The sequence below is a fragment of the Nymphalis io genome, chromosome 15 (assembly GCF_905147045.1).
Source record: "Nymphalis io chromosome 15, ilAglIoxx1.1, whole genome shotgun sequence".
In the NCBI taxonomy this organism is placed as follows: domain Eukaryota; kingdom Metazoa; phylum Arthropoda; class Insecta; order Lepidoptera; family Nymphalidae; genus Nymphalis; species Nymphalis io.
This window is the reverse complement of record NC_065902.1, coordinates 12541018-12566181: the sequence shown is the minus strand read 5'-3', so window position 1 is coordinate 12566181 and position 25164 is coordinate 12541018. Positions and strand designations below refer to the sequence as shown.

Below are 25164 nucleotides of genomic sequence, written 5' to 3'. Positions count from 1 at the left end.
ATGTGAAGAACAATTAGATTATTTGGCAAATAACATATCTGTTGCAATGCAATGTAAGTAGAAAATAATTATAATAAATACTTACTTTAAACCCAACCGAGACAGTCTAGTGGTTTCAATACCCCCTGAGGAGAGCCACGTCACGAGTGGAGCACAGCAAGGGAGAGGCCGCGGATGCATTATATCAACACAATCCCAATAACTAGTTCTCCCCCTAAGTGAGCCAGGTACCTTTTTCTGCCAATTTCTGCAAACCTTCGCTGCCACCGCTTAGAAATCCAGACGGATCGCTTACAGTTCGCAAGAGAAAGCGAATCTCCTGGCTCTTTGCCAATAACTCCGTGATCGATGATTGTAGTGCGCTGCCACCAACGATACCTTCAAGTGGCCATACGTTGCCTGACATCAAAATCAGGCAACGTGATGTGCGTGCGGAGCTGCAATCACTTGATGTACGGAAAGCTAGCCGTCCTGATGGAATACCAAACCAACCACGCCTTTACTAGGAGGTAGGGCTTTGCGCAATCCTGTCTGGGCTTATAGCACCCACTCATCAAATATTCTACCACTAAACAGCAATATTTGATATTGTTACTTTCCGATTGGAAGGATGGGTGAACCAGTGTAACTACAGTACATACTACATCACCAATGTCTATGAACGGTGGTGACCACTTAACATCAGGTATTCCATTTACCCGTCCGCCTACCAACAACCTAAAAAAAAATTGTAATAAAACAATTAATCTTTAATGATATCTTTGCACTTACCTTTAATTGGGCGCTTCACGCATACTTCATAGATAAAATACCAAGATATCATAAACTCAAATGGAATTCTTATGGGTAACTTGGCAGATCTTGGAAGTTATGATCAATGTTTAAGTATTCAGTATTTGGAAGGTGATTTAGATATCGAAGGGAAATATTGCTTGATCCATGTACCTCTAAAGCAAAACATAAATATTGAAAACACACAAGCACGAGACTTTTCGGATGTAAACAAAATATGGCCAAGATTACAAAACTCTACCATTGGAAATGTTAAAAAAAGTTTTATTCTAAAAAAAATAGCTACCTTCATATCAACGTCAAAAAACTCAATGATTTCTAGGTAAAGGTTAAAATAATAATGCTAACATACATATGTGTTTTATATTTTAGCTAAAAATTGTACAAGAGATAAAAAAATTCTTCAGATAACTATTTTAGCAAGCAAAACTAGGTCCAAATTCTTATTACAATCCAAAATTTGCCCAACAAAAAATCATATGCCTATAAATTTTATAAAATTACTTATAGTATATATTTATAGTAATTAATAACTTTACTAGATTAAAAAAAAATTAAATATATATATATTTTTTTAGAGCAGTTGTACCTAGCTTCGGATCTGATATGACAATCACATTGGCTGTTTGCGTTCCTAAAGTATGTCGACCAAAACAAGTAATTAATTTCATTGGTTCATTAAATAACATAAATTTAACTTTCAACGAATATTTTTGTCGATTACCCAATGATAAGCCTGTTAGCATTGCAGATTATATAAGCATGTAAGTACAAAATATATTATTTTTAGAATATAGAAATAACGATAAGTTAAGAGTATCGAATTTTTAAAAGTATTGAATTGTTTAAAAAAATTGCTATCGTCAATAAATTATTGGGAAACATAAAGTTGCATAAATTGTAATCCCTTGTGCCGTGGCGACGACTTGAATTTAACTCGTTTTTATTATTCCACAGGCAACTCTTAGAAGCTGTTAAAACAAAATATTGTGTTACTTTGTATAGTAGTAACAGCTTGTTAATGTCCCACTGCTGGGCTAAGGCCTCCTCTCCCTTTTGAGGAGAAGGTTTGGAGCTTATTCTACCACGCTGCTCCAATGCGGGTTGGTAGAATACACATGTGGCATAATTTCAATGAAATTAGACACATGCAGGTTTCCTCACGATGTTTTCCTTCACCGTCAAGCACGAGATGAATTATAAACACAAATTAAGCACATGATAATTCAGTGGTGCTTGCCCGGGTTTGAACCCACGATCATCGGTTAAGATGCACGCGTTCTAACCACTAGGCCATCTCGGCTTTTACTAGCCCGACCTTGCAATTGAACCCAGGACCTCCGGGTCTGTGGCCTTACATCAACTAGACCAACGAGGCGGTCAAAAATAAAAACATTACAGATGCATCCAAATAGAAAGTTCAGAATGTTGTAGTTCTCTCTGTGCCTCACCTTCCCATTGAATAATGTTTTTGCGCACGAATTTGTGCACAATTATAATATATACATATTTAATATTTAAGGATACTTACTATAACTATATTTATTTTCCTCAGCATAGGTTTATTATGGTTCATTCGTATGTTTCAGTTCACTCTTCTCATTTATATTAATTGTAACAATAATAAGCACTTCATACGATCTGTATCAAACATATTTATTAAAAAAAGGTAAGAATATATTTACAATAATTTTATAAGATAGATCAAATCTTTCTTATTTTTTTGCTTTTAAATTCATTAAAAATCTATTAAGCATTTCGGTATGAATTGCAATAAATCAAGTGAAAATTATCATCAACGATTGAGCAACATATATAAGCTTGGTACTTCTTATGTAAGGTACTACTTATTTATTACCCAGCTTATATTCTTTAGAATTTATATAATTTAGACACGGTGCTAAAAAGGCCCAAAAAAGTGTAGCGAGAGGCAATTTTATTGTTAATAGATATGATCTTTCATACTAACCATCTTATTGAAAATAATAATTTGATTATGATATTTATTATGTATAATAATAAACGATTTTCTTTCTCAATTTTTCTTGAGAGTAAGTTGTAGTTTTTGGCAATCCAACGAAATGAGTTATTATGTTCTTATAATGTAGATAGCATATAATCTAGTTTTCCGGTCATGTTTTATTCACATTATTATTATGTTTTTATTTACTTCATTAAATATTTCTTCAATTTTTCAGATAATACCCAAATCAATAGAGTTTATCGATGCTTTTCAATCCATACTAACGCTAAGAGGTTGCTGTCTTTCAACAATGGTCCTGGTGCTCTGGAATGCGTCGACGGCATCCGAGCCATTTCGATGCTGTGGGTCATATTCGGTCACACGTACTTCTTGACCGCTATGACTTTCATTTCAAATGCTACGCAATTTTTTAACGTTAGTTATATCACCATTTCGTTTCCACCATCGTTTGTTATTTTCGAATGCTTAGCGCGTTTTCTAATCACAATTTTAACAATTTAAACAACAACTTTATACACTTTGGTTAATTAATAACTAACAGCCTCACTTATGAACATTGTTTAGTTGTCTTTTTTCCGAATGCCAGAAAATGACAGAAAGAGCGAAATCAGTCTTTAGCTAATCGCTTATAAGTATGCCCGTAATTATATAAAATATGAGCAATATTATTTTTAATAAGATATTAAAATAAAATAAAATTTAAAATCAGTAAACTACATTTCGTAGGTTCTTTTAAATCATTATAAATTTAACGTTTTCGTCTTTTTTTATTTTAAATGTAATAAATTTTCTTTTCTTAACAGTGGTTAACATCATTTAGAAGTATTTGGATGAATTCCGCGCCGATCTCAGTTGATACATTTTTTGTGCTCAGTGGTATTCTCTGTGTTTATACTGTCATCGGAAAGATAAACAGATGTAAGTAATGTAGTCATAGTTTTGCTCTTTGCCAAATTTGATATTTTAATGTTATTTTATATAGTTATCACCACTTCTCATAGACATTGGAACTTTAAGAAATATTGATTATGCATCATCAATCGATGTGGCGAACAAAGATATGTCCCTTGAGTCTGTAGTTACACTGGCTCAGTCACCCTTCAAATTGGAACACAATAATACTGAGTGTTGCTGTTTGACAGTAGAATATTCGATGACTTGGTGGTACTAACCCAGACGGCACAAATCCCTACCACCAAGTAATAAAGTTCTTTCTTCATTATTATGGTTCCGTTGTAAGCGGTGGAAGCATCTTATACGAGTCTCGGAAGTTTACGCTGTTAGTCTCGCCGCGCCGTCTGCATATCTGTCGAAAATAGGATTATTTCTTAGATAGTGAGATGTTTTTTTACAAAATATGTGTAACTATGGATGATATCTTATCAAATATTTGATACTACTGGATTTCCACATCGATAAGTGATTCAGATGTGTAGGATATAACACTTCAATTATTTCACAATCATTGTTACGGTAACGAACACTTACTGAACAAGTTCCATTTGCAATTGGCCGGTTTCGAAATTGTTTTTTTTTAATCAAACCTACTTTAATCATAATTTATTTAGCTCAGCATTGCTCATTGAAAGAATGTATAATTTTATTTTCAATTATTATATTTTTGATGCTGTAAATTTATGTAACTATTTGAGTATATTGAAAATGTATTTGAAAAGTTTATTAATATCGGCTATCTTAAAACTGAAGAAAAAAGAAAAATTGAAGCCATAAGTTTCCAGTAAAGATTACAACGACTTTACCTTCAGCTCGTTAGTTCCGACACACGGGCGAGCCAGCGCGTTGTTATTTAAAGTTTGTTGAAGCGAAATGTTTGCGTAGTTTTAATTAATGAGAATAGAGCTTAGTGCATAAAACTAGTTTCAGCCGCAAGCTATTCGAAGTATGATTGGTCAATCAATGGTCCTCCTGGCTGGCCTAGGCCAGTCTGGGTACGGGCCTCGGGGTTGACCTCCCTACCCGGGATGGTCCTCCCCGACGGTTCTTCCGTCGTGTCCTTACGTTTTGGCCCAGAGGGCCAGGGTCGTTGTGACCCAGCGGCTGACTTTCTTACTTGGTTTGCTGTTGTTCACGGGTGATGTCGTCCTACCGTGTCTCCAGATCGTCGTCGTCCTCTTCACCGATGCCCGCATCGGCGCTGATGGTCGGCGACAGTAGGAGCTCACGAGGTAACGGACGCCCCTCAGGTGGTCTGGCATGAAGCGGTGCTATACCGTGGAGGTGTACGCTCGCACTGCTATCTGCCTTAGCAAATAGCGAGCGAGCGAGCTTGCGGACGAACTCCTCCACGGTGGGCGTCCTGGTGTCACGATGGATTACATCATTTCTGACGTACCTCGGAGCTCCTACAATCAAGCGTAGGCATCGGTTCTGTTGGATCTGAATCCTCCGCTTCTGGTACGCTGAGCAGAGTGCGTACCAGGCGGGGGCCGCATACGTCAGGCGCGAGCGGACGTAGGCACCGTAGACCCTCAGTCTGGTCTTCAAAGGAAGCCGCGACGTGAAGAGGGTGTGCAGCTTAGACCGGGCAGCCGCGGCATGACTCACCACCTTGTTAACGGTGGGTATCATGCGCAGCCTGCGGTCCAAGTGACACCCCAAGTAGCAGACTGAGGTTTTTTTTTTTTTTATAGAATAGGAAGGCGGACGAGCATATGGGCCACCTGATGGTAAGTGGTCACCAACACTCTTAGACATTGGCATTGTAAGAAATGTCAACCATCGCTTACATATCCAATGCGCCACCAACCTTGGGAACTAAGATTTTATGTCCCTTGTGCCTGTAATTACACTGGCTCACTCACCCTTCAAACCGGAACACAACAATATCAAGTATTGCTGTTTTGCGGTAGAATATCTGATGAGTGGGTGGTACCTACCCAGACGAGCTTGCACAAAGCCCTACCACCAGTGCCATCCCACGTCCTGGCCTCGGAAGGTGAGCCGACGCATCGGCTTATCAGCACCGACAAGCAGAGCGGCCGTCTTACCAACGTTGACAGCCATCCTCCACTTGTCTAGCCAATCCGGTATCAGATCCAACACACGTTGCATCCTGTTTATGGCGACGATCTGGTGGTAGGACGATGAGAAGAATGCGCTGTCGTCCGCGTACAGGGCCAGCATCACATCCTCTTCACCCTCTCGCAGATGGTCGCGAAGGGTAGGGATGTCGTCCGTGTACACCGCGTATAGACGCGGTGACAGGCAGCTACCCTGGGGTACTCCGGCTCGAATGGGGCGCGGCTGAGAATCCGCGCCTTCCACCGAGACATAAAAACTTCGGCCTTCCAAAAACGACGCCACTACTCGCACATACGCGAGAGGCGCCGAGGTTTTTAAGAGCTTGGCCAGGAGTCCGGCATGCCACACCCGGTCGAAGGCGGCCTTCTCCATGTCGAGAAAGACCCCGACGGTGGGATGCCCTTTGTTTCGCTCACTGGCTAAGTGGCTAAGAACTCTCGCCAGCTGGAGCGTCGTTGAGTGGTCGCTGCGGAATCCGAACTGCTTCTCGCGCAGGGGCAGGTGAGGCGCGAGTCTCCGCAGCAACAGACGCTCGAACAGCTTGGCGATGTGCGAGAGTAGCGTGATAGGCCGATAGCTTGCCGGGAAGCGACGATCCTTCCCGGGTTTTGGGAGGGCGATAACCTTCCCTATCTTCCACGCCTCGGGGAAGTGTCCGGTCCGGAGTATTCCGTTAAATGCACTCGCGAGCGCTACGAGGCAGTTGTTGGGTAGCTGCATCAACGCGGCGTTGGTAATTCCGTCGGGGCCTGGCGCCTTCCTCTTCGGTAGTCGGAAGACGGCCTTCCGCAGCTCGGACAGAGAGATATAATCGTCTCCCTGGAGCGGCGGGATTGGGGCCGACAGGAATACCTCCACTTGACTCTGGATCGCCGCGTGATGATGGACGACATCGATCTTAGACAAGTCCGGTGGGTTGGGGGTAAATTGACCCTCCAAATATTCCGCCAGGATCTCTGCTCTGTCGCTGGCGGAATATCTTCTGTTACCTACTCGATCTAGGAGCGGGTAGACAGGCGAGTCATGTCCGGTAAGTTGTTTGCAGAGGTGGTACAGCGTAGTGTCGTGCTCGGATGCTCGATCGATGGTGGCCTCCCAGTAGTCATCCTCGAGAGCCACGATCGCACGCGACACTTCCTCTGCAATCCTGTTGAGGTCACGCTTCACCCTCGGGCAGCGCGTTCGCGCCCATAGTCGGCGAAGATTACGTTTCTTCCTCAGTTTCACTCGGAGCGAGCTCGGCAGCTGGTCCTGACGACTTCTCGGCGTGTTTCCTTGAGAGGTGGCTGCTTCTTTGGCTTTCTGGATCGCCTCAGAAATTTTAGAAGCAGCTCCTTCTACATCTTCAGTCGTCGCGATCGGGACCGTGAGCTCAAACTCCGAGAGCTCTGATGAGTAGCGCCCCCAGTCGACCCGCAAACGTGGGGAGCGGGGCACTGTGAAGTTGCGCTGGAGGGCGATTGTGATCACAATTGGTAGATGCTGTGTGTTGAGGTCGTAGTTCACCTCAACATCGATGGGTGCGTCTAGTCGGTGGTGCAGCACGATGTCCAGGACGTCCGGCTGGTACGTAGGGTTAGTCGGTATGTGGGTCGGCGCTCCTGGACCCAACACATCGTAACCCTGTCGTTTGCTATCCTCGAGCAGGTGCCTACCCGCCTGGGTGATGACGCGCGTGCCCCAAGCGTGGTGCTTCGCGTTCAGATCACCCACGATCAGTGTAGGCATCGGCGAGTCGATAAGCGATTGGACATCGGTGCTGCAGAAAATCTGTCCGGGTGGCTTGTAGGCGGCATACAGCAGCAGCTCCGTCTCACCAGCATGCACACGCACCCCCTGCGTACGTAGGCTCACAAACGGTGCATGTGCAAGTTCTTCGTGTATGATATCCCTCCTCACCAGGGCTGCAGTTCCTCTGAATGGGCAGCCCCGGGGAGAGACTTCATCTCGCCGATACACGAAGAAGTTCGGGATTCGGAGCTCGATTTCGGCCGAGAGCTTCGTCTCGCCCAGGAGTATTACATGTATATCCTGCGACTGGGCGAGTAGGGTCAGCTCCCGGACATGGCCTCGTATGCCGCCTGGGTTCCAATATAAAATTCTCAGCTGGAATTAAGTTTCGCAAGCGTGGCGATTCCAGCTGAGATGGCAGGTATAATGTCCTGGCCTTGTGTATAGGCGACCAGGATCGCTGTCAGTGCCTCCATGAAGACCCGGACGATGATGGTGGTGTCCGGGCCTTTCGCACTGGCCGAGGTTGTCATCTGCACAGGGGGAGACACTTCTTGCCTCACCACCGGCCGCGTGGCGGCAGCCGGAGCGGACTTTGGCTCCGTCGCTGCCTTCCTGGGCTGCGGCGTCGATGCCGCCACAGGCTCAGTCCTGGGTGGCCTAGCTGCCCTCTTCTTCTTCCTCTTTTTGCTAGGCGCCTTTAGGGGTTGGTCCCTGGCCGTCGGCTGGTTGGCTGGAGGCGCCAGAGTTGTTGGGGGCGCAAGCTTAGCTCGCACCTCCGTGGCTTTCTTCACAGGAGGTGGCCGTTTTGTTCGCTGGTCGACTACTATCGTCGCTCTGGGTTCTGCGACGATAGGGCGACCGACCACCTGCTTAGGTGCTACCGGGGGGACACGCTCCCTGTCCCCCTTTGGCTGTGCTCTTGGTCCGTTCGGGCGAGGGGTGGGCACGTTAATGCCCCTCCTTCGTGCTTCTTTTTTGAAGACCGGGCACCTCCGGTCCTTTGCTGTGTGCGCCTTTGCACAGTTTGCGCACGTTGGTGGTTCTGTAATTGGTCTCGGGCAGTCCCGTGCCAGGTGTTCGCCGGCGCAACGAACACACTTCTGTTGCCTGTGGCAATTGGCCGAGGAGTGGCCAATTGCCTGGCAGCGGTGGCATTGAGGTGGGCTCTTCGCGCCTCTCCAGGCCTCGATCAGCAGGCCGGGCATGCACAGGAGCTCAGTTGTTTTATATAAACTTATGAGCTCCTGCTCCTTCAGGTGCACCAACTGGACGAAATAGGTGCACCCATGTCGACCTCTTCCGCCTGGGATCGCCTTCGCGCTCTGCGCAGGGAACCCTAAACTGCGCAGGGCGGCGATCACCTCTTTCGGGGGTGTGTCGAGTGGCAGCCCCCTAATGGCCACCTTGGTTGGCAGTTCCGCGGCTGGGCTATAGCAGAACCAGGATATAGTCTTATCCTGGTTCATAGCCTCAGTCAGATGGCGCTGAATGACCCGAAACTCCTCCGTGGATCCGGGCAAGAAGCGCACTCCCTTTCCCAAAGGGCGTGCGTTCGGGGCGTGTCCAAGTTTGCTCTTCAGCACCTCAAAGTGCCTCGTCCAGTTCGGTAAGCGTTCCGCCGTAATCGGCGGGTAGCTGGAACGAGGCGTCGTTCTTGGGGCTGGTACCGGTGCAGGGGCCCGACTCCTGGGCGACGCTGGAGCGGCAGCGGCCGCCGCGTAGGAGACCCCTGACGGCCCCGGTTGTGGTGAAGTGGGACGGGAGGCTGTCCTCTCCTCGACCGTCGATGGCAGGGCCGCGTAGCTCGTCGAGTCTCGCGGCCAGGTGTTTTGCGACCCCCCCTCCATCGGGGAGGGGGATCGGGGGGGGCGGTGGTAATTCCCTTGGCCGTTCTTCTGCGCTTGCTTCGCCCGTTGTAGGCGATGCCGCGCGCGATGAAGATGCCGAATCCTGCGGCGATCCGTACGGCGGTGATGCAGTGGAGACGTCGGTCTTGGGGCGCTTGTCTTCCCCTTCTATAGACTCCGCAGAAGAGTCCGGTCTCGGCCGCTTGGCTCCTTCCGTGCCTGCTGTAGACACAGCTACAGTGGCAGCGAAGTCTGCTTCAGCAGCCCGGTGAACTTCCTCTCCTCCGGTTTCCGCATGCAGTATGCGAATACGTGGGGCGGCGGCAGGGGTGAGGGTGACAGGCACGGTCGAGTTGTCGAAGATGTCTCTTCGAACAACTGACCGCGCGATGCCGGACCTGCCTCGGCCACGCTTGCGTTGGTCTAAGGGGGGGGGGGCCCCTTCAGATATGATGGTGGTGTCGGATTGCTGCTCTAGTGGATATGCACGGGCACCACGACCTCAGCGCGTGCAACCAAGCCAGGTGAGACCCCTAGGGGAGGCCCAGCTAAGCGCCCGCGAGCGGAAGTTCGGTCCGCGCACACCGGTAATTATGGTCTTCAGCTGTCCGATATTGTATGGATCCTGCAGGATTTTTTGGTTACCAAAAAAGTACAGGATCCACTCGTTCGCTTCTCTTCTTTGAGCAGGCAGACTCCTGGCAACTAGCACCGGCCGTTTCCTCAAGCCGACGTCGGAGGACGCGGCGAGTACAACTGGCACCGGAGGGGTCGTTGCGGGGAGCGGGGGATGTCCAAAAGGAGAGATGGCACGACTTATATACACAATTATCTCACCGAATATAACACGAGAATATTCAGAGAATAATCTCAATATATATATTCGATTCGATATATTATATATATAAGTATGATTATTAAACATGTTTATTACTATTTGTCACTAGATGGCGTTGATTCATTTTTTGAAATTTCTGAATCACGCTGTATATGTTTTTTTTTGTAATAGTACGTATACGTAATGTCCATGTTATATAATTGATCAAATTTGTTAAAGTAGTGTGTAATTCGTTTATTATGTTTTGGTCCCTCCGATTACATCGGGAGTAAACGATTGGTCTAAACAGATCGTTCATGCATCACGGTCTTAACTTTGAACAAAAATGTCTTATTGCACTTATTAGTCTTATAGTTATTAATTCGATATATAAGTAACAGAGAATCGTAACAACTTTTAATTATAATATTAAAATATTGATCGTTATTACAGGCAAATTCATCAGATCTCTTTATCTGTTTTACTTATACCGTCTTCTCCGAATATTTCCACTGTTGGCTGCTGTGATTCTGCTCCAAGCTTCTTTATTTCATCGAGTGTCTGATGGGCCGATGTGGATAAACGTAGGATATTCAGCAGAATCATGCAGAAGGCGATGGTGGTCAGCGTTGTTGCATGTGCAGAATTACGTGAAACCTATTAATGTAGTAAGTTTTTTGTCATCAATTCATTATTTTTTCTCACCTCAATTTATGTTCAAGCTTAGAATGGATTAGAACTACGCCATTTTTAAACGTGTGTCATTAGATGTATTTACATAGTGTAGTGTATTAGTTTATTTTTAATGGTATTTATGTATTAAAAAGTATAAGATGCTGGTAAATTAAGAAACCGTATCAAATTCTAAACTAATGATAATAAAAATAGTAAAACACTTGGACAAATCTCTAGAACAATTAACCTTAAAATTAAATTATTATATATAAATATATTATAATATTAACATTTTTTCTGTTTGAAATTTCAATATTCGAAACTAAGTCGCTAGAAAAATAAAATCTACACGGTTGAAGCTGAATAGGCATATAATTGTCTGTTTAAATATTAAATTGTTGATTCTTTTCAGTGCTTACAACATACTTGGTACTTATCTGTGGATGTTCAGCTCTATATTATCAGCCCTGTAGTTCTGGTTTGGTTGTTTGGAAGTGCTTTGGTCGCTTGGTGTTCGCTTGCGACCAGCGTTATTGTATCCTTAGCTATATCTAGTGTGTATAGTTTCATGTATAATTATTCCGCTGCTATTGCTAATCCAAGGTAATTTAAAACGTATTTTTATTATTAATTTATAATTATGAAAGTATTACAATTAAATAAAGTCGAGGTAGACCAGTGACTGGAAAACGTAATTCTTAATCAAGATTTCAGCGACTTTGTCATCTCGGCAACGATACAATAATATAACTCATATGATTGTTACATTTAGTATAACAATTATACGAGTAGTAATAACGTAGTAATGAGTAACTACGAATTAATGAATATAATTACTTATTCGATTTAATAATAATTTAATATATTTAATTGTAGAGCTGAGATGGAACAGTAGTGAATCTTAAACGATGATCGTGGGTCCAAACCAGAGCAAGTACCACTGAATTTTCATGTAATTAATTTGTGTGTATAATTCATCTCTTGCTTGACGGTGAAGGACCTCGTAAGGAAACCTGTGGCATGTGTCTAAATTCTACGTCATATGTCCACTAATCCACTTTATTTTATTGTAGACGTGCAGATCAACTGAGTGATTATTTTATGAACTATTACATGAACACATTGACTAGGGCGTCGCCTTTTTTCATCGGAATGATGTATGGATACTTGTTGCATAAATTTAAAGGAAAAACACTTCGTATGCAAAAGGTATTATTTATTAATATTATACAATTATAGACACAATTTTGGACACATTTTCCCCATTCACTGATATATATAAAAGTGAACGTTTCAGTAATGAAATGATTTTTTTTACTTATATATTTTTTCTTAAATAAAAATAAAGAACAATATAAAGAAAATAATATTTATTTATGATGTATAACATAATAATAATATATGTATATTTAAATTTAATTTACGTGTCGAGTACGTGTCAAATACTGCAATATACATACGAGATTTTCTTAAAAAAAAGAACTTCAGTTTCCTCCGCACAGACAAATATATATATTAGAAATTTTAGTAAGTACTATCGAATAGAAAAGTCGTAAAGCTCCTTAAACACAAATCTGACGATTAAATTGTAAACTTTATCAGAAGCCGATAGTAATCTTTGAAAACCATTATTTATTACAGAGTCTTGTAGCAATATTATGGATATTATCATTCTCTCTGATGGCTTTCTGTATATTCAGTATATACCCTATCATGCAAGCGGACTACGATGAACAAATGTTTGACAATTTCCTCAACGCTTTCATGAGAGGTATCTGGGCAATGACCTTGGGTTGGCTGATCTTTGCTTGCGTTCACGGTTATGGAGGTAATTTATTGTACTATTCAAGTCTATTTTCTTTGAAATACATGAATAATGGAGGCAGTTTAATTTAGTTCAGAAAAGACAAGGGTGCGTAAATATTACGTTCCTTTTTTTAATATGTTCTTTATCTTATTTAATCAAGTGTCCATCAATTATAATAATATTATAAGGACATTTTTTTCCTTTTCGTATATTATATAGCTTAGATTAAAAAAATAATTGAAACGTACTCAATGAGCTCTAGAATTATGAAAACCGAGTTCTAACATTGCTAAGCTTATTGATAAGCAATAAATATTGATTAATAATTATATATGTAAACGAACAATGCTTATATATTTATGGCGGTGGCCATAACCATTGATTGACAAGTATGTAAGAGTAGGAATTATTCATTTTTCATGGCACAGGACCGATTAATTGGTTTCTCTCTCTGCAAATATGGAAGCTCCCAGCTCGTCTCTCGTACGCCATGTATCTTATACACTTTCCTCTGATCCTGATTGCAAATGGTAGCATGACCAGTACATACCACTTCAGCGATTCAAACACTGTAAGTAAAAGCTAATATAACTATTTATTTTATTAATTCACGTAGTTCTAAAATCTATTTGTATATTTCAGTTACATCCACAAATCCATAGTGCTGGAATGAGTTCCAAAGCTTCTCTGTTTACTGTTACTCTTATTAATTACTCATAGATTGACTTTTACTGCTGGAATCGTTAATCTAGTTAATGTTCATTCTTAACTTTGTTATAAATAATTAGAAAAAAAAACCAGTATTGATTTACTTAATAATAATAATACTTTAGTCATCCATTACATACATATTATAAGAAAAGTAGCCCTGACTCCTGAACTGGTGTTACCCCTGCGTCAGAAGTCAGTTCCTTCCCATTAAATTATTTCAAAGTATTACAAAGGGTCTTATTACTAATTATTATAAGTTAATCCAAACCGTGTGTGTGTGTGTGTGTGTGTGTGTGTGTGTGTGTGCTTTATGTTATATGAGTTTGATTTGGATGTTCATTTATCAAGTAGTTAATAGTTTCTCAACGTCTTTATAATTAAGTTGTTTTAACCATGTTTTAGTTTTGTATTTTAATTGGTAGTTTTTAATGTCCTTTATTCTTGAAAATTTATATTGTTGCTGTGCAAATTTACTTTTAATTTTATTATTGTACTTACATATGTAACCAATAATACCAAGCATTGAAATAAAATTAGACGATGGTTTATTATGTATGTTATGTTACATTATATCTGTTAATATCATATTGTTAAAATTTTGTTTTGGAATAAACTAGATTTTAATAAAATTATATCATCTGAAGATTAGTTATACATTTTTGTAGATGTATCGTGGTATGAGTAACCTAGCATTCGCAGTCGTTGCTGCCTTTGTCCTCTGTCTCATCATTGATGCTCCATTTTCCATAATTCAGAAGTTACTTCTAGAGAGAGGTTAGTTGTATTCTTTTATAATTTTATTTAAGAGCTAAATGACTTGTGCTTTTAATTTGTGTTTATAATTCATCTCGTGCACGTGAAGGAAATCTGCATATATTGGAGCAAAGTGATGGATAAAATCGAAGTTTCTGTTCCAATGCGATGCTTACACGATGAAAATTTTATTTTTATAAATTCAGTTTAAAATTCATATCAAAAAGAATAAAACGCCACTTAGTATTATTTGATTACCTTCCTCATAAACACTTATACTGTAAGCAAACATAAGCCCATGAAGCGGAATCATGATTAAATATATAATGCACGTTGAGATTTGATTTAGCATTTTAAGCCACAATACGAAAGTTTTGCTATTTAATAGAAGAACGATTTGTAAAAAAGGGGATATAAAACACATTACTGGTGGTAGGGCTTTGTGTAAGCTCGTCTGGGTAGGTACCAACCACTCATCAGATATTTGCCACAAAACAGCAGTACTTGGTATTGTTGTGTTCCGGTTTGAAGGGTGAGTGAACCAGTGTGATAACAGGCACAAGGGACATAACATCTTAGTTCCCAAGTATGGTGGTGCATTGGCGACGTAAGTGATGGTTAACATTATTTCAATGCCAGTGTCTATGGGCGGTCACCACTTACCATCAGGTGGCTCATTTGCTCGTCCGCCTACCTATTCCATAAAATAAAATAAAAACAATTCGAAAGCTTTGCTATTTAATAGACGAACGATTTATAAAATAGGCGGGATATAAATCCTACCACTAGAAAAATCGTTGTTATTAATTGAATAAATAAAACTGAATATTTTAGGTACTGTGTAATTTTACTTTTTGATAACATACAAAATATTGTTTTTTTTTTGCAGTCAGGAGTAAGCGTGAAGAAAAAATTAAAACCGAATCTTAAACCACTATCTTGAATAACAACGAAAATGAAAAATAGGTGTCTGATAGTCTTCATTCAAAATTTATACAGGTTTTTTTTGTTTTTAATTCGTAAACCAAAATTAAAATATAGTATTTTATATTAAATATTTATTTATTTAATTATATGATCCCCAAACAACTCTGAAATTTTCTATTATAGAAATAAATAAATGTCAATAGAAGTCTCCGAATAGTACCAGTAGAATTACTGGTAACTTACTAATTGGACTCCTATGTCAGTATATACGTGCCGTATGCAGTTTTGGCAAACAGCACGTTGCTCTTATGCTGTCATGCCGCCATCGCTCTTTAGTTCCTTCTTGCGCGTATATAATTCATTAAATATTATTATAAAAAGGAAAATGTGGTATATTTAAAAAAAAAAAATATTTTATTTATTTTACATATTAATATATTTGTTTTCTTTAATTAATAATATCCTCCAGACCGATTTCGGCCACGGCAACCAATCTCAAAAGAGATTAGCTAACTGCCATATTATAGTGGCACAAGTGTATGCGCAAACACTGGTGCACTCTTTCTTCTCTAGCTCTTATAATCCGATGGGACGGCAATCCGATACGACTGAAAAGAGTTCAGACTCAGGACCAACGGCTTTACGTGCTTTTCGACGGACGGGAATGTACACACTTCCAACTTCCAGACTCCGGGCTGCTACTGAGAACATGCATCAAAACTCGGCCTCTTACTTAACGGCCTTACATTAAGCCACTAGACCAACGAGGCAGTTTGTTTAATTCTAAATCATTTAAAAAACTAGCAATATCAATGCTTTGCATTTGCATCTTTCGGGCCATTTTTTTTTTTTTGGGGGCATTTAACTACAATCACAAAAAGAAAAAAAATCTTAGTTCTCCAAATTGATGATATAGTATATGATCAAACGAACTTACAAGGTGATGTTCGATCGACATTATATGAATACGCTTAATTCGAAGATATCAATATATATTGTAGTGCTTTTATTGTATTGGCAACTTCGTACGGTTGTTTGGGGATAAAAGAGACTGATTTGACTTTTTCCCCTTCCATCAACATAGCATGGTGCTATTGAGCTTGTCATTATTTAGAGATAATTATAAATTCAAAAATTTTCTTTTGGGATTTAGGTGGGGCAGGTTTTAAAATATATCTTCGAATGAAGCGTACTCATATAATATCGATCGAACTTCACCTTGTAAGTACGTTTGGTCGTATATTATATTACGTACGCTTCATTCTTTAATATTAATATATACCGTAGATGTTTTGAGTTGAAAATTTTGTGTTCAAATAAAACTTATTTAATAAATAAATCTAATAATTTAATAATAAAATAAATAAAAAAATAATCTAATAATTTAATATGTAAATCAAAGCGTGACATTGTAAATATCACATTAGTTTGGTAAGAAAACGGACTTGGCAAAGTTGTTGTCGGGTATTACTTTTCGGTTATAAAACTGCGTAAATGACTTATCGATTAGTCCATCCGGCTGTTTTTGTTATTAGGTCCAATTACACTCCGCGTATACATGCCGTGGGTATAATTTTATAATTTGACGCCAGAGAAAAAAATAATGAGGAAAAAAACAAATGAATGACTGTTTTTAAAACTCAAATGTACCAGCTAAGTGAATTTATAAATTTGGAATTCTTAACCAAAGAGGAGATATTTCATATCAAAGTGGTCAGTACGACAAAACGCTAATTTCATATGTACGGACCTAATATAATGAATTGAAATGAAATATATAAGAAAAGAATATATATTTTTTTTTTTTATTTTATTTATTTGGGAAACATACAGCATAATATAATACATAAAATTTAGTAACAAAATAAATTTCACTTAAGCCAACAAAGTTTCCACTTATACAAACAAACATGGAGTGAACCTAACGATAACAAGTTATTTAACAATTTATTAAGATATATGAATAAAGTATTAAAAATAATTTAAAACAGAAAAAAAAAAAAAAAAACGATAAGTATATTACTGACAAATACAGTTTTTTAGAGCTTCTTTGAACTTAAATAAATTTTCGTTAAATATATCTATACTAGTGTAGCGTTTATTATGATTGTCACATGCTCTTACTAAAAAGCGATTTTTAGCATAGTTCGTTCTACACATTGGGACATAAAAGGTATGTTTTGAACGGGCAATGGAATGTGAGCACTTGATATAAATGTTGTTGACTAAGTACATTGAATCGACAAAATTATTTACAATTTTGTAAAGAAAAACCTGATCTTTGCATTCCCTGCGTTTCTCAAGCGACAAAATATTAAGCTTATTAATAGCATTGGACCCAAATTTACGCGTTAATCTTCTAATAAATTTATTCTGAACATTTTCGATAGCCATAACATACTTAGAGTATTGTGGATTCCAAACCGTTGAAGCGAATTCCAAATTAGATCTTACATACGAGTTATACAACACATTATATGTATTGATATGCTTAAAGTCTCTTCCCTGGCGAAATATGAAACCCATCATACTGTAAGCTTTTGCGATAATTTTATTCACATGCCTGTCAAATAATAAATTAGAATCTAGAAGCACTCCTAGGTCCCTAACCTCGGTTACCCTCTTAATTAAATGATTGGAAATTGTGTAATCAAATAAAATTGGATTTTTTTTTTCTAGAAAATATTATTACATTGCATTTTTCAAAGTTAAGATGTAGGCCATTAGATGAACAATATTGCACTAAAATATCCAAATCATATTGCAAGTTTGAGCAGTCATCACTTCTTTTTATGATTTTGAATAGTTTTGTATCATCGGCATATAGAAGTATGTCAGGATTTTGAAAATTTTTTAGTATATCATTAATGAAAATGTTAAACAATAGGGGACCGATGTTAAATAATATTCAATGCATTTATAATTATTATAATAATTATGACTGTTTTAACTGAGCCGAGATGGCCCAGTGGTAAGAACGCGTGAATCTTAACCGATGATCGTGGGTTCAAACCCGGGCAAGCACCACTGAATTTTCATGTGCTTAATTTGTGATTATAATTCATCTCGTGCTTTACGGTGAAGGAAAACATCGTGAGGAAACCTGCATGTGTCTAATTTCACTGAAATTCTGCCACATGTGTATTCCACCAACCCGCATTGAAGCAGCGTGGTGGAATAAGCTCCAAACCTTCTCCTCAAAAAGAGGAGAGGAGGTCTTTAGCCCAGCAGTGGGACATTCACAGGCTGTTACGGTAACTGTTATACATACTGTTCTACTTGGAAGGGCTATCTGGTATTGTACAAGCCTATCTGCGTATTTAGCACTTACTCATCACATATGCCGCCAAGCAGCAATATTAAGTATTGTTGTGTTCCGGTTTGAAAGGTGGTTAGGCAGTGTAACTACACGCATAAGGGAAAGAACATCTAAGGTCCCAAGGTCGATGGTGTATTGGAGATCTAATGGATGGTTAATATTTCATATATAATGTGTTGCAACAAATCGAATATCGATACCAATATTATCAGCCCTGTAGTTCTGGTTTGGTTGTTTGGAAGTGCTTTGGTCGCTTGGTGTTCGCTTGCGACCAGCGTTATTGTATCCTTAGCTATATCTAGTGTGTATAGTTTCATGTATAATTATTCCGCTGCTATTGCTAATCCAAGGTAATTTAAAACGTATTTTTATTATTAATTTATAATTATGAAAGTATTACAATTAAATAAAGTCGAGGTAGACCAGTGACTGGAAAACGTAATTCTTAATCAAGATTTCAGCGACTTTGTCATCTCGGCAACGATACAATAATATAACTCATATGATTGTTACATTTAGTATAACAATTATACGAGTAGTAATAACGTAGTAATGAGTAACTACGAATTAATGAATATAATTACGTATTCGATTTAATAATAATTTAATATATTTAATTGTAGAGCTGAGATGGAACAGTAGTGAATCTTAAACGATGATCGTGGGTCCAAACCAGAGCAAGTACCACTGAATTTTCATGTAATTAATTTGTGTGTATAATTCATCTCTTGCTTGACGGTGAAGGACCTCGTAAGGAAACCTGTGGCATGTGTCTAAATTCTACGTCATATGTCCACTAATCCACTTTATTTTATTGTAGACGTGCAGATCAACTGAGTGATTATTTTATGAACTATTACATGAACACATTGACTAGGGCGTCGCCTTTTTTCATCGGAATGATGTATGGATACTTGTTGCATAAATTTAAAGGAAAAACACTTCGTATGCAAAAGGTATTATTTATTAATATTATACAATTATAGACACAATTTTGGACACATTTTCCCCATTCACTGATATATATAAAAGTGAACGTTTCAGTAATGAAATGATTTTTTTTACTTATATATTTTTTCTTAAATAAAAATAAAGAACAATATAAAGAAAATAATATTTATTTATGATGTATAACATAATAATAATATATGTATATTTAAATTTAATTTACGTGTCGAGTACGTGTCAAATACTGCAATATACATACGAGATTTTCTTAAAAAAAAGAACTTCAGTTTCCTCCGCACAGACAAATATATATATTAGAAATTTTAGTAAGTACTATCGAATAGAAAAGTCGTAAAGCTCCTTAAACACAAATCTGACGATTAAATTGTAAACTTTATCAGAAGCCGATAGTAATCTTTGAAAACCATTATTTATTACAGAGTCTTGTAGCAATATTATGGATATTATCATTCTCTCTGATGGCTTTCTGTATATTCAGTATATACCCTATCATGCAAGCGGACTACGATGAACAAATGTTTGACAATTTCCTCAACGCTTTCATGAGAGGTATCTGGGCAATGACCTTGGGTTGGCTGATCTTTGCTTGCGTTCACGGTTATGGAGGTAATTTATTGTACTATTCAAGTCTATTTTCTTTGAAATACATGAATAATGGAGGCAGTTTAATTTAGTTCAGAAAAGACAAGGGTGCGTAAATATTACGTTCCTTTTTTTAATATGTTCTTTATCTTATTTAATCAAGTGTCCATCAATTATAATAATATTATAAGGACATTTTTTTCCTTTTCGTATATTATATAGCTTAGATTAAAAAAATAATTGAAACGTACTCAATGAGCTCTAGAATTATGAAAACCGAGTTCTAACATTGCTAAGCTTATTGATAAGCAATAAATATTGATTAATAATTATATATGTAAACGAACAATGCTTATATATTTATGGCGGTGGCCATAACCATTGATTGACAAGTATGTAAGAGTAGGAATTATTCATTTTTCATGGCACAGGACCGATTAATTGGTTTCTCTCTCTGCAAATATGGAAGCTCCCAGCTCGTCTCTCGTACGCCATGTATCTTATACACTTTCCTCTGATCCTGATTGCAAATGGTAGCATGACCAGTACATACCACTTCAGCGATTCAAACACTGTAAGTAAAAGCTAATATAACTATTTATTTTATTAATTCACGTAGTTCTAAAATCTATTTGTATATTTCAGTTACATCCACAAATCCATAGTGCTGGAATGAGTTCCAAAGCTTCTCTGTTTACTGTTACTCTTATTAATTACTCATAGATTGACTTTTACTGCTGGAATCGTTAATCTAGTTAATGTTCATTCTTAACTTTGTTATAAATAATTAGAAAAAAAAACCAGTATTGATTTACTTAATAATAATAATACTTTAGTCATCCATTACATACATATTATAAGAAAAGTAGCCCTGACTCCTGAACTGGTGTTACCCCTGCGTCAGAAGTCAGTTCCTTCCCATTAAATTATTTCAAAGTATTACAAAGGGTCTTATTACTAATTATTATAAGTTAATCCAAACCGTGTGTGTGTGTGTGTGTGTGTGTGTGTGTGTGTGTGCTTTATGTTATATGAGTTTGATTTGGATGTTCATTTATCAAGTAGTTAATAGTTTCTCAACGTCTTTATAATTAAGTTGTTTTAACCATGTTTTAGTTTTGTATTTTAATTGGTAGTTTTTAATGTCCTTTATTCTTGAAAATTTATATTGTTGCTGTGCAAATTTACTTTTAATTTTATTATTGTACTTACATATGTAACCAATAATACCAAGCATTGAAATAAAATTAGACGATGGTTTATTATGTATGTTATGTTACATTATATCTGTTAATATCATATTGTTAAAATTTTGTTTTGGAATAAACTAGATTTTAATAAAATTATATCATCTGAAGATTAGTTATACATTTTTGTAGATGTATCGTGGTATGAGTAACCTAGCATTCGCAGTCGTTGCTGCCTTTGTCCTCTGTCTCATCATTGATGCTCCATTTTCCATAATTCAGAAGTTACTTCTAGAGAGAGGTTAGTTGTATTCTTTTATAATTTTATTTAAGAGCTAAATGACTTGTGCTTTTAATTTGTGTTTATAATTCATCTCGTGCACGTGAAGGAAATCTGCATATATTGGAGCAAAGTGATGGATAAAATCGAAGTTTCTGTTCCAATGCGATGCTTACACGATGAAAATTTTATTTTTATAAATTCAGTTTAAAATTCATATCAAAAAGAATAAAACGCCACTTAGTATTATTTGATTACCTTCCTCATAAACACTTATACTGTAAGCAAACATAAGCCCATGAAGCGGAATCATGATTAAATATATAATGCACGTTGAGATTTGATTTAGCATTTTAAGCCACAATACGAAAGTTTTGCTATTTAATAGAAGAACGATTTGTAAAAAAGGGGATATAAAACACATTACTGGTGGTAGGGCTTTGTGTAAGCTCGTCTGGGTAGGTACCAACCACTCATCAGATATTTGCCACAAAACAGCAGTACTTGGTATTGTTGTGTTCCGGTTTGAAGGGTGAGTGAACCAGTGTGATAACAGGCACAAGGGACATAACATCTTAGTTCCCAAGTATGGTGGTGCATTGGCGACGTAAGTGATGGTTAACATTATTTCAATGCCAGTGTCTATGGGCGGTCACCACTTACCATCAGGTGGCTCATTTGCTCGTCCGCCTACCTATTCCATAAAATAAAATAAAAACAATTCGAAAGCTTTGCTATTTAATAGACGAACGATTTATAAAATAGGCGGGATATAAATCCTACCACTAGAAAAATCGTTGTTATTAATTGAATAAATAAAACTGAATATTTTAGGTACTGTGTAATTTTACTTTTTGATAACATACAAAATATTGTTTTTTTTTTGCAGTCAGGAGTAAGCGTGAAGAAAAAATTAAAACCGAATCTTAAACCACTATCTTGAATAACAACGAAAATGAAAAATAGGTGTCTGATAGTCTTCATTCAAAATTTATACAGGTTTTTTTTGTTTTTAATTCGTAAACCAAAATTAAAATATAGTATTTTATATTAAATATTTATTTATTTAATTATATGATCCCCAAACAACTCTGAAATTTTCTATTATAGAAATAAATAAATGTCAATAGAAGTCTCCGAATAGTACCAGTAGAATTACTGGTAACTTACTAATTGGACTCCTATGTCAGTATATACGTGCCGTATGCAGTTTTGGCAAACAGCACGTTGCTCTTATGCTGTCATGCCGCCATCGCTCTTTAGTTCCTTCTTGCGCGTATATAATTCATTAAATATTATTATAAAAAGGAAAATGTGGTATATTTAAAAAAAAAAAATATTTTATTTATTTTACATATTAATATATTTGTTTTCTTTAATTAATAATATCCTCCAGACCGATTTCGGCCACGGCAACCAATCTCAAAAGAGATTAGCTAACTGCCATATTATAGTGGCACAAGTGTATGCGCAAACACTGGTGCACTCTTTCTTCTCTAGCTCTTATAATCCGATGGGACGGCAATCCGATACGACTGAAAAGAGTTCAGACTCAGGACCAACGGCTTTACGTGCTTTTCGACGGACGGGAATGTACACACTTCCAACTTCCAGACTCCGGGCTGCTACTGAGAACATGCATCAAAACTCGGCCTCTTACTTAACGGCCTTACATTAAGCCACTAGACCAACGAGGCAGTTTGTTTAATTCTAAATCATTTAAAAAACTAGCAATATCAATGCTTTGCATTTGCATCTTTCGGGCCATTTTTTTTTTTTTGGGGGCATTTAACTACAATCACAAAAAGAAAAAAAATCTTAGTTCTCCAAATTGATGATATAGTATATGATCAAACGAACTTACAAGGTGATGTTCGATCGACATTATATGAATACGCTTAATTCGAAGATATCAATATATATTGTAGTGCTTTTATTGTATTGGCAACTTCGTACGGTTGTTTGGGGATAAAAGAGACTGATTTGACTTTTTCCCCTTCCATCAACATAGCATGGTGCTATTGAGCTTGTCATTATTTAGAGATAATTATAAATTCAAAAATTTTCTTTTGGGATTTAGGTGGGGCAGGTTTTAAAATATATCTTCGAATGAAGCGTACTCATATAATATCGATCGAACTTCACCTTGTAAGTACGTTTGGTCGTATATTATATTACGTACGCTTCATTCTTTAATATTAATATATACCGTAGATGTTTTGAGTTGAAAATTTTGTGTTCAAATAAAACTTATTTAATAAATAAATCTAATAATTTAATAATAAAATAAATAAAAAAATAATCTAATAATTTAATATGTAAATCAAAGCGTGACATTGTAAATATCACATTAGTTTGGTAAGAAAACGGACTTGGCAAAGTTGTTGTCGGGTATTACTTTTCGGTTATAAAACTGCGTAAATGACTTATCGATTAGTCCATCCGGCTGTTTTTGTTATTAGGTCCAATTACACTCCGCGTATACATGCCGTGGGTATAATTTTATAATTTGACGCCAGAGAAAAAAATAATGAGGAAAAAAACAAATGAATGACTGTTTTTAAAACTCAAATGTACCAGCTAAGTGAATTTATAAATTTGGAATTCTTAACCAAAGAGGAGATATTTCATATCAAAGTGGTCAGTACGACAAAACGCTAATTTCATATGTACGGACCTAATATAATGAATTGAAATGAAATATATAAGAAAAGAATATATATTTTTTTTTTTTATTTTATTTATTTGGGAAACATACAGCATAATATAATACATAAAATTTAGTAACAAAATAAATTTCACTTAAGCCAACAAAGTTTCCACTTATACAAACAAACATGGAGTGAACCTAACGATAACAAGTTATTTAACAATTTATTAAGATATATGAATAAAGTATTAAAAATAATTTAAAACAGAAAAAAAAAAAAAAAAACGATAAGTATATTACTGACAAATACAGTTTTTTAGAGCTTCTTTGAACTTAAATAAATTTTCGTTAAATATATCTATACTAGTGTAGCGTTTATTATGATTGTCACATGCTCTTACTAAAAAGCGATTTTTAGCATAGTTCGTTCTACACATTGGGACATAAAAGGTATGTTTTGAACGGGCAATGGAATGTGAGCACTTGATATAAATGTTGTTGACTAAGTACATTGAATCGACAAAATTATTTACAATTTTGTAAAGAAAAACCTGATCTTTGCATTCCCTGCGTTTCTCAAGCGACAAAATATTAAGCTTATTAATAGCATTGGACCCAAATTTACGCGTTAATCTTCTAATAAATTTATTCTGAACATTTTCGATAGCCATAACATACTTAGAGTATTGTGGATTCCAAACCGTTGAAGCGAATTCCAAATTAGATCTTACATACGAGTTATACAACACATTATATGTATTGATATGCTTAAAGTCTCTTCCCTGGCGAAATATGAAACCCATCATACTGTAAGCTTTTGCGATAATTTTATTCACATGCCTGTCAAATAATAAATTAGAATCTAGAAGCACTCCTAGGTCCCTAACCTCGGTTACCCTCTTAATTAAATGATTGGAAATTGTGTAATCAAATAAAATTGGATTTTTTTTTTCTAGAAAATATTATTACATTGCATTTTTCAAAGTTAAGATGTAGGCCATTAGATGAACAATATTGCACTAAAATATCCAAATCATATTGCAAGTTTGAGCAGTCATCACTTCTTTTTATGATTTTGAATAGTTTTG

The 25164-nt window shown here is 37.5% G+C and overlaps 1 protein-coding gene across 6 annotated transcripts; it reads left to right on the top strand.

The window, feature by feature from the left end:
- The first annotated feature begins 834 nt into the window (after nt 1-834).
- Nucleotides 835-22475, top strand: LOC126773789 (nose resistant to fluoxetine protein 6-like). 6 transcript variants are annotated; one of them, XM_050494948.1, is made up of 12 exons: nt 835-1114; nt 1371-1556; nt 2382-2461; nt 2991-3190; nt 3580-3694; nt 10670-10884; nt 11304-11494; nt 19229-19364; nt 19797-19983; nt 20391-20533; nt 21339-21447; nt 22316-22475. In XM_050494948.1, the coding sequence occupies exons 1-12, from the start codon at nt 843-845 to the stop codon at nt 22354-22356; spliced, it is 1875 nt and encodes a 624-aa protein (XP_050350905.1). In that variant the 5' UTR covers nt 835-842; the 3' UTR covers nt 22357-22475. The 6 variants fall into 6 exon arrangements, with proteins under 6 accessions (XP_050350905.1, XP_050350906.1, XP_050350904.1 ...); XM_050494949.1 differs by lacking the exon at nt 19229-19364 and adding an exon at nt 11965-12100; XM_050494947.1 differs by lacking the exons at nt 19229-19364; nt 19797-19983 and adding exons at nt 11965-12100; nt 12533-12719.
- The last annotated feature ends 2689 nt before the right edge of the window (nt 22476-25164 follow it).

What these genes read in the sequence shown, in the direction of transcription:
- LOC126773789 (XM_050494948.1), top strand. Translation starts at nt 843, where the DNA reads ATGGGTAACTTGGCAGATCTTGGAAGTTATGATCAATGTTTAAGTATT. An exon ending in ATGCTACGCAATTTTTTAAC is followed by an intron (nt 3,191 to 3,579) that starts GTTAGTTATATC and finishes TTTTCTTAACAG; the next exon opens with TGGTTAACATCATTTAGAAG. An exon ending in ACTTCAGCGATTCAAACACT is followed by an intron (nt 20,534 to 21,338) that starts GTAAGTAAAAGC and finishes ACATTTTTGTAG; the next exon opens with ATGTATCGTGGTATGAGTAA.